The 10,556-nt window shown below is 36.3% G+C and overlaps 1 protein-coding gene across 1 annotated transcript in view; it reads right to left on the bottom strand.

The window, feature by feature from the left end:
• Positions 1-10,556, bottom strand: part of LOC102815532 (ATP-binding cassette sub-family A member 13-like) — an 857,870-nt gene that overhangs the window by 288,254 nt on the left and 559,060 nt on the right. Inside the window, exon 48 of the mRNA XM_006874535.1 lies at positions 9,130-9,238. Coding sequence (XP_006874597.1) covers positions 9,130-9,238 — 109 coding nt within the window. The remainder of the gene's footprint in view (positions 1-9,129; positions 9,239-10,556) is intronic.

The raw sequence follows: 10,556 nt of genomic DNA, 5'->3' as shown, positions 1-10,556 counted from the left end.
AGTCTGTGATTATAGACTACAATATTCAGTCTGTGATTATAGACTACAATATTCAGTCTGTGATTATAGACTACAATATTCAGTCTGTCTTTTTTGCTGTTGCTGTTAGTTTTCTGGTCCCCTCTTTACCTCTAGGGGTCTCTTTCTCTCCCTATATTACCCAAAAGAGATAGCAATTGCTGTCATATAGTCAAGCTACAATGACCATATAAATTTCCACAGCTCAGTTAAGAACCAAATACCAGCTGCATGCAACAGGTAGGCAGCTAACACCTGCAACAGTTACTCTGAGTCAAATAATAAGAAGAGTGAAAAGGGAAGACCATCTCCTGATCATATTTACCTGGAAGCAATCAGAAAACATAAAAAATACCAAAACATATACTCATGTAAATATTAAGACCACAGCTAACTACCGAATATGTCCAAAAAACAGAAACAGACGACCAGATCACCACATGTCCAAAAACAATATAAAGTGACAAAGATAAAAGATCTGGAGGGAGACCTACACTCCATACTGGAAGGAAGGTAGGCTTTGGAAATGCCTGAGAAGGAATTCAGAAAAATGATTATAAAATGTATCAAAACACTATACAATGTAGTTGAGAAAAATAAGGAACAAGTCAGGAAAGCACTACAGGATGAATCGAATAAGATAGATACAGCATTAGAAACAATTCAAAATCTACAGAAAGAGGTCCAAATGATTAACAATATCAGAAATGGACAATACACTGAAAGGGGAAAGGAATAGAATAGAAGAGATGGATGCCAGAACTAGTGATCTGGAAGACAAATCGTTCAATAGTACTAAGATAGAAGAGCAAGCAGAAAAAAGGATAAAAAAAAAAAATCTGAAGAAGGCCTAAGATTCATGTTGGACAACATGAAGAGGAATAACTTAAGATTTACTGGCATTACGAAACAGGAAGAATCACACACAAGTCCACAGAAGAGATAGCTGAAAAGCTGCTAGAAGAAAATCTCCCTAACATCCTGAAATGCAAAAAGATAAGCATTCAAGAAGCTTAATGAACTCCAGGAAATGTAAACATACTTGATCAATAGTTTAAACAAATGGAAAGGCAAAGGTAGGCGAGAAAAAGAAATGTGAAGTAAAAGGAAAGAGGGAAATTATGGAAAGTGAGTAGGACTGTCCAAAATAAGGAAAACTGAAATTACTGAGGAAACAGTACCCACTACTGAATGAACCTTAGATGAAACAGACCATGCTGACACAGAGTTTAAAATCAGGAAAGGGGTGTGTCAGGGTTGTATCCTTTCATCATAGTTATTCAATTTATATGGTTGCAAATAATCCAAGAAACTGGATTAAATGAAGAACAACAAAGCATCAGAATTGGAGGAAGGTTCATTAACAACCTGCAACATGTGGACAACACAATCTTGCTTGCTGGATGTGAAGAGGATTTGAAATACTTACTGATGAAGATTAAAGAATACAGCCTTCATTATGGATTATACCTTAATGTAAGCAATACTAAAATCCCCATAACTAAATCAATAAATTACATCATGATTAGTTGAGAAACAATTCTGATTAGATCCACAACCTCCACTTGTTGAAGAAAGTCAAGAAAGCAAAGGCTGCATTATACTACACAAATTTGCTACTGAAATCCTTTAAAGTGTTAAAAATCAAAGATATCAGATTGTGGACAAAATTGCCCTAACACAAACCTTGGTATTTTCTATAACATCATGTGTATGAATAAGGAAGACCAAAGAAAATTGATGCATTTGAACCAAGATGCTGGAGAAGAATATTAAAAGTACCATGGGCTACCAAAAGGATAAACAAATCTGTCTCAGAAGAAGTGCAGCCAGAACGTTCCTTGGAAGTCAAAATGGCAAGACTTTGTCTATCATACTTTGAACATGTTATCAGGAGTGACCATTCCCTAGAGAATGGCATCATGCTTGGAAAATGGAGGGTCAGCAAAAAAAGAGGAAGAGCCTGACTAAGTGAAATGACACAGTGGCAACAACAATGAATGAGAATTCCAGCACATTTATTTGTGCTCATGAGGAACCTATACATTGACCAAGAGGTGGCCATTCAAACAAGATATTAATTGTGTAAAATCAGGAAACTGTGTGTGTCAAAGTTTTGTGTTTTTTTCACCATAATTATTCAGTCTGTATGCTGAGCAAATAATCTAAGAAATTGGATTATATGGAGATGAACATGACATCAAGATTAGAGGAAGACTTTAGATCAAGAGAGGGAGAGCGACTGTGTGCTGAAGACTTGGGGGGAGGGGGTAGTGTAGGGAGCAGGCTTGCAGGGTATACCCTTTGGTCGGTTGATGATGCATGGAGGGGATTATAACCATGGCAATGATAAGATGTATGATAGAATGAATGTAAAACTAATGTTCTCCCATGTTATGTTCACAATAAAACACTTAAAAACAAACAAACAAACAAAAGATTAGAGGAAGACTCATCAGTAACCTGTGATGTGTGGATGACACACCATGTTTTCTGGAAAAGAAGAGGAAGTCAAATACTTTTTTTTTTTTTTCTTTTAAATGATTTGTGAATTATATGATAGTTTACATGGGAGAACATTAGCTTTACATTAGTCTTATCATATATCATTACATTGCCTTGGTTACAAACCCCTCCATGCATCATCAACTAACCAAATTGTACACCCTGCAAGTCTGCCTCCTGGTCATTAGCACACAGCCCCTCTCCCTCTCTGGGTCTAGAGTCCCCAGATGCTCCATCTCTCCATGTAATCATCTCTGCCTCCATCTCTGGTATCACTGTTTCTCTGGCTAGGGTCCTGTACTCTGCTCTTTTCCCTTGATGGTCCCAGAGCCCTCTGCTCCTGGACTGCAAAGTCAATTACTCCCCTCCTTTTGCTACAAAACATCTACCTTAACATTTCCAACCCTCACAGTCAGTTCTGATAACAATTATTCACTATTGTACCACAAGAGACCTATCCCCATCTCCTTTCCCACCCAGACAGATTGGATATCACTCAGTGGAGATTCTACTTCCTCTGCACCCTCTGGATCTAGGCTCCCTCTTGAAAGCTTGTAAGCCAGTCACTTCTTGCCTTTGTAGTCCCCCTCCCCCATTTTGTGTAGCCAATGTCCACGTTGCCCATCCCTGTCTACCCTGCGTATTGAGGCGGTGGGAATGTAAAGATTTGTTCCCTCTTTTGAGCTACTGCATCCATAGGTGTAAGTCAAGTTCATCAAATTGAATCAGATTACTCTTTTTTTTCTTCCTCTTTTTGAGCTCTGATCATCCAGTCATTGAAGCCAGGTCAAGTGGGTATTATCTGCAAGTATGGGTGTTCTTATGAATATTCCCTCTCTTCTTATCAGCTGGATGCATCACTCTCCACTTTAGTCCTCTGTGGCTATGTCACTGACTCTGGGCCCAAGAGTCCCCTGGTCTTGCCAAACTGCTGGCCAACAAGGTCTCCACCTGGGTTCATAGCAGTGCATTGAATGTGGTTGGACTTAGCTTGCAGCTTCATTGCTGTTTTTCTCTCACTTCCCCTTATTGGTGACCAACGTGGTCACCAGTCAGAGCACGTGTCTGCTTGTGTATTCCCATTGAGTCTCAGTCTTAGAATGGGGTTTTCCCTGAGGGGACCTGACCACTTGCCTTGATGTCTCCTGGGCGAGCAACTTGCTTGTTCTTGTAGTAGTCAGTCAGATTGCCGTTATCGTTTTGTATTTTTCCTGTTGGGCTTTCTTTCAAGAAGTATCTTCTGTTCTGCTCCAGGATGGTCTGCTTGTCTTTTCTGACAGAAATTTCCCACCTCAGAAGATTCTGGATGGAGTTCATGATTCCACCTATGGTGTTATGTAATGCAGAGCCTCTGCAGGAAGCCTCCTTCAATGGGCATGTTGTAGCCCCATTTTAGGTATTACAATCAGTTAGTTATAGGTAGAAGATGGACTTACAAGCTTTCTATGGTGTTATTTCTGGATATTCCTTTTGTGAAATACTTATTGAAGAAGATGAAAGAATACAACCTTAAATGTGGATTACACCTTACTGCAAAGAAAACAAGTCTTAACAAATATATAAATAACTAATACCATGATTAACAGAGAAACGTATGAAGTTACCAAACTTCATTTTGCTTAGATCCACAATTATCACTCATGGAAGTAGCAAGAAATTTAAAAACACATGGTATTAGGCAAATAAATATGCTGCAAAAGACCTATTTATTTTGTTAAAGAGCAAAGATGTTGGCTTGATGACTAAGGTGTGCCTGATCTAAACTATGGTATTTTCAATTGTCTCATTTACATATGAAAGTTGGACAATGGATAAGGAAGACCAGAGATGAGTTGATGCTTTTGAATTATGGTATTGGAGAATATTGAAAGTACCATGGACTATCAAAAGAACAAACAAATCTGTCTCGGAAGAATGCTCCTTAGAATCAAGGATGGGAAGACTTGGTCTTAAATTCTTTTTAACACAATGTCAGGAGGGGCAAATCCCTATAGAAGGATATCATGCATTTTAAAGTGGAGGGTCAGTGAAAAAGAGGAAAACCTGCAGTGAGATGGATTGAAACAGTGCAACAATGGAGTCAAACATATCAACAATTCTGAAGACTGTGCAGGACTGGGCAGTGTTTCTTTTTGTTGTATTTAGGGTTACTATGAGTCAGAATCGACTAGATAGCACATAATAATAACAACTTATGCGTATTGTTCAACAGTATATATTTATAAACCTTTTAATATTACTTGTGTATCAAAAGTATGCACCATCCTCCTAGTTTGTCTGTTTGTTATACTGTGATTTCTTGCATGTTGTTATGATACTGTAAACTATGCCACAAATATTTAAAATATCTATGATAGTCAGGTTTCAGCAGAGTTTCCAGACTAAGACCTACTAAAAAGAAAGGCCTGAAAATCTACTGTTAGAAATTAACAATGGTACACACCCTGTGGGACACAACAGAAAACATAATGATAAAATGTGAGCCCTCTAAGTTCAAAGGCTTACTCAAAAATAACAAGACCACAACAACGCACTAAGCATATCAATTATAACAAAGATGATGAAGACCAGGAAAGGTTTCATACTGTTGTATATGGGGCCTCAAATTGCAGATGACTCACAGCAATTAACAGCAAACATAGAGGATGCATAGGAAGAACAGAGTGTAATTGGAAAATAAAGTTCAATTTTCACAATATTGGGTTCACCATATATGAGGGGATTTAACAAAATGGGTGGAAAAATGGAATTTTTAAAAAAACAATAAGCAAATGCTTACCAAAAAAAGGTGATTAGATAACTAATTTTATTTCTTGATCTTATAAAAGTATTTTGTAAAAACACTGTTTCACCCTCCTAAATATGTCTGAGATGCTGCTTGATTTTACTTTTCTGTTACAAATATTGGCTCATCATATTTGACATATCCCACAGAAGTAGACACCAAGTAACCACCATTGTCTGTCTGTCAGCTGTGTGCTAAGTGGAAAAACAGCTCAGTTACCCTTGTCCTTCTTGCTGAATGAGAGGAAGGCCTTCATCCTCATACCTCCATTTCCTGTTATGATCGTCAAGTGAGGCCAGTGTTTCATCAAAACCCTCCAATCAGCACCTCATTCAATCATTGAGCAGCAGGTTTTGTATTTCTCTGATCTCAAGTTCTACCCCTTCTTTCCCTCACCTTCTGTGTCTTCACCTCTCTCCAATCCTATCAGTGCTACAGAACCTGTTCATCATCTGCATCATCCTTTATACTCTTCCCATGCAAAAAAGCTCTTGCTGATTGTATAGCCCTTCCTCACTTGCATTTCAGGTTTTGTCTGTTCTGCCTCTATCAGACTTCACCTATTCTCATTCATGGTAATTCCACAACACTATGAAAAATCCATGGCTTCATCTTACTGTGTTGTTGTTGTTAAGTGCCGTCGAGTCGGTTCCGACCCATAGCGACCCTGTACAGGGTTTCCGAGGGTGTAAATCTTTACGGGAGTAGAAAGCCTCATCTTTCTCCCGCGGAGCGGCTGGTAGTTTCGAACTGCTGACCTTAAGGTTCACAGCCCGATTCGTAGCCACTACGCTAGACAGTGAAATTTTATGGTCTATTCAGTTCAGTCTTTCTTTGACCTGTACTCATAATTTCATACATCTCTGTATTCTCACTAGCATATTCTCCATCAGATGTACCCAAAGTGTCTGTATTCCTTTCACTGCAGATCCATGTTAGCCCTTTAGTTCCAGAAGATAATCTCACCTCTACATTTTTTCAATAGAAACCAAAGCCAGGTGGTAGGAAGTTCCGTAACTTCTCTCCATGTTTCACAAGTTTCCGCTATGGTTTATCTTCACTCCTCTTCTAGCACATGAACAATTACCCACCTTTTTCAGAAATAACCTTTCCATTTGGGTTCTTTCTCTGCCTCTTTCCAGATCTGGATCCCACCATTTTTCTTCTTCCTTTGAACATTCAATATATTCCCTTTCATCCTATCAGTCTATAACCACCTTCAATTATTTCTCCTTTCACACTAACAGACACACACACACAGAGTTTCTCTTCTATCTCCATTTCATTGTCAAGTTTCCAAACATCAGAATGTATCTGCTTAATATTTAAACCCTTTAAAACTTCTTCTGATTGTCATCCCTACAAGTTCCACTGAACAAACTCTCTGAAACGTTATTAACCAAGTTCCTGTAATTCTATCTTCTTGATGACTTCAGAATATTTGACAATTTTTTTCTGCTCCGTTCTTCTTGAAATTCTGTCTTTTCTGTATTTCTGTGCTATTATCATCCTGCATTATGACCTGCAGCATCTCTGTCACCTTTCCACCATTTGGTTTTTAGCTTTCTTCTTTTGTTTGACTGAACCATACAAGACCTTACATACCAACTAGCTGAATCTATCATTCTTATTAATTTTGGGGTCATTGTGGTGGTTGTTAAGTGCTGTCTAACTCATAGCGATCCTGTATACAGTTCCCAAGAAGTGGATGGTGAATTTGAACTGCCAACCATGAGGTTCCAACAGACCTTACTTATCTTACAGCACCACACCAGGACTAAGGTTTGGGTTAAATCTATGGTTTTATACATGACTGCTCTAAGGAACTCATCTCTCTAGTTTTATGACTCCTACTGCAATTCTATGTATGTGTGGACCAAATCCATCAGATCGGAACTAGGATCTTGCCCTTCCTTGAAAATTATTGTTCCTCTTGATTTCTTTCTTAAAATGTCATTAGTACCATACTGACCGATGTTATTCATTCTAAAAAAAGTTCATATTTTAGATCCTGTTAAGTTTTTCTATATGTATGTTTAGTAAATAAATTTTTGAATTCTTTCCTACCCCCTTTTCTTGAGTCCCTGTAGCCAGCCTTTGTAACTCTCTGAACTTTTTCATTTATCTCACTGGATTCATCCTCTAAATTCTAACAGGCTAAGTGATTACAACCTGACCAATCTCTTTTAATGTATGGCTTCCAGATGATTCTATGTAACATACAAATATTGCTTTGATTACATCATTTGCATTTCCATACACAGAAAAAGACTCTCTGTTGTCTGCTGTATAAAGTCCATATACTTTATCCTATTAGTCAAAACCAACCAGAATTTGGCACAAGATGATATTCTCAGAAATATCTACTATAATCCCTTAAAACTCACCTTCACAGTGAAGCAAAACTGAACTCCTCAATACAACCTGAGCACACACTATGATTTTTCTGCATTGTTATTATTAATAGCAGTATCCCAACTTCAGCCAAACTTCTTCCCATTGTTGAAGGTCCAGTGTTAACAATTCCCAGAATCAATAGTGGAATTCTGACTTTAGCCAAAGTTCTTCTCATTATCGATGGTCCAGTGATAACAATTCCCTTAATGAAGCATGCTCTATCAATATCTGACAGAAATGATTTTCCAGTTTGATATTGTGGAAATAGCAAAAGCTTTGTTGTCCACTAGACCTAGAGCTGAACCATAATTTCATTGCTGAATTATCTCAGAGCCACAGCTGATAGGTAATTTCTCATCAATTTCCTGATCAGTGAAAGGTGCAAATATTGTCACCTTACAAACAGGATATGTGACATTAATGAGAACATAGATATAGAATATCTATTGTACTCTGTCATATTTCACACCCATCAATAATACCCCCCTGCTATCTTTCATCTAAATGAATCTCTCTACTTCTTTTGCATTATTTTTATGCATACACATTTTTATATTACTTGTTATATTCCAAAATAATTACAGAGCCACAAATAATTAAAATAATTGTATATAAAAAAATGGTAGAGAAGGGAAATAAATGTGAAAACCTGACATAAGTTTGGAATAAAACAACAACATTTGGGATATTTGTGTAGTATTTATTTCTATTTGAATTAATGTTTCAATATTTTATAAATAAACTAGGATATGATCTATTGTTGCTCATATTCTTGTTTTCTTTTTTTTTAATAAACTGAATGAATTTGCTACAGTAGAACTTATCCTATCCAAGTAAAACATATAAACATTCCTATAAACCAAAAAGTTAACTCTGCATACAGTTAACATAAACCTGTATCATTTACCAAAATAAGAAAACAAAGAGAGTGAGTCAGCAGTCAATATAGATAATTTGAGAGTTATGTGTTCAGCATCAATTAAATTGTGATGTTCGCCTTAATAATAGTAGTCTGTATTTTTATAGTAATAGTCCATATAATAATATCTTCTAAGTACAGGGTCGCTATGGGTCGGAACCGACTCGATGGCACTTAACAACAACAACAACAAAATTGAAATTATCCTTTATTCTATAATATTGAGGACATGAAGTAAAGTAATTTTAAAAGAAAATTTCAAGTTACTTTTATTCCCTCATTTTATGAATGAGGTAAGAGTTTCAAGATGAAGACCTAAAATAGCACATAAATAGATACAAATTGAGCCTACAGTGTCATTAACATATATCTATTAATTGAATGATCAAATAGAAACCTTCCCATCTTTCTTCACATTCCTATTCAGTCTTCTCTACCTTTTTCACTTTTAAAAGTATTGTCTTATGAAAATCATAAATTATAATGAATGAAAATATAGCATTACCGTATTGTCTCCAGTCTGTAGAAGGGGGTAAGTGTTTCCACAAAATAAGATTGTTTAGATGATTTAAGTAGGAAGGTAGTGAATGAAAACCCTTCTGATTATACCACACCTAAAAAAGAAAGATAATTTAATGTCTCTCAAAAAAAGTAGCTCTTCAGCATATTTGTTAGCGAGACTTGGACCAATAAAATACATATGTCAATTAGTTTCATCAGTACCTGAATACAAAACTCAAAATAATTTGCCTTCCTAGCTGATAATGAACAGTAAATTCCAGTCTTCCAATTATATATTTCTTTCAAGCATATATTTGTGCCTAAAAATAGATTTATTTTTCCTATAAAAATGTGAATGTTACTATATAATTATATTTTCTGAGGTAAAAAGGAACCCAAGCCCACCATATTTTTTTCTTCCTCAGTTAGGAAGCTAATGCAATTTGACTTGCAAATTAAAAGCATGGAGTATCATGAGAAAAAAAAAAAAAAAAAAAAAGATTACTTTCAAGTTAATAACTGAACATGGAACATTATTTCTCAAAATAGATTGAACTGAACATATTCTGAGCATGCCTGTCACACAGGAGAAAAATAAAGGAGAAAATAGAAAAAAGATAATGTTATTAAAGTCGGCATAACAAGGATTGTAAAAAATACTAACTGAACCATCATAAACAGTCTAAAAATATCAATATTTTAAAGAAAAGTAGGAAAAAAGTATTCAGTTTATAAAATAGTGAGTCAAATGACAGATTTTTTGTCTTAATGTTGTCTGTTGTAATAGATAATTCCTTTATAGAATTAGAACTACTTCACACAAACAATGAATGTTTGAAGAAACCTATTTTGAGCATACCAGAGTACTGGGGATCAATATTCTGAAGCGTCCTTGAAGCCTTTGTATCCACTGAGGGTCACTCAGCATTATTCTTTCAGTGACCTTAACAAAGGGTGTCTCGTCATTCTATGGCCATCTTTCAATATTTGCCTAGAGCTCTCCATGCCCTATTCAATGATTTATTGTTGCTGTTAGGTGCATTTGAGTCAGTTCTAACACACAGCAACCCTATTCATAACAGAATGAAACACTGCCTGTTCCTACACCATCCTTACAATGATTGTTAGGCTTGAGCACATTGTTACTGTCATAGTGTCACTCTATCTCCTTAAGTGTCTTCACATATTTTGCTGATCTTGCACTTTACCATGTATGATAGCCCAAACCAAGAACGGATCATCCCAAACAACCTGTCCAAAGTATAAGAGATGAAGTCTTGACAATTTCTAGTCTAAGGAGCATTCTGGTTGTACTTCCTCCAAGGCAAATTTGCTTATACTTCTGGCAGTCCATGGTACTGTCATTATTCTTTGCCAACACCAAAATCCAAAAGTATTGATTCTTCTTTTATTGATTCTTTTTCATGCATT

Source organism: Chrysochloris asiatica, unplaced genomic scaffold, assembly GCF_000296735.1.
Source record: "Chrysochloris asiatica unplaced genomic scaffold, ChrAsi1.0 scaffold00282, whole genome shotgun sequence".
Taxonomy (NCBI): Eukaryota; Metazoa; Chordata; class Mammalia; order Afrosoricida; family Chrysochloridae; genus Chrysochloris; species Chrysochloris asiatica.
This window is presented reverse-complemented; position numbering and strand designations above follow the sequence as displayed.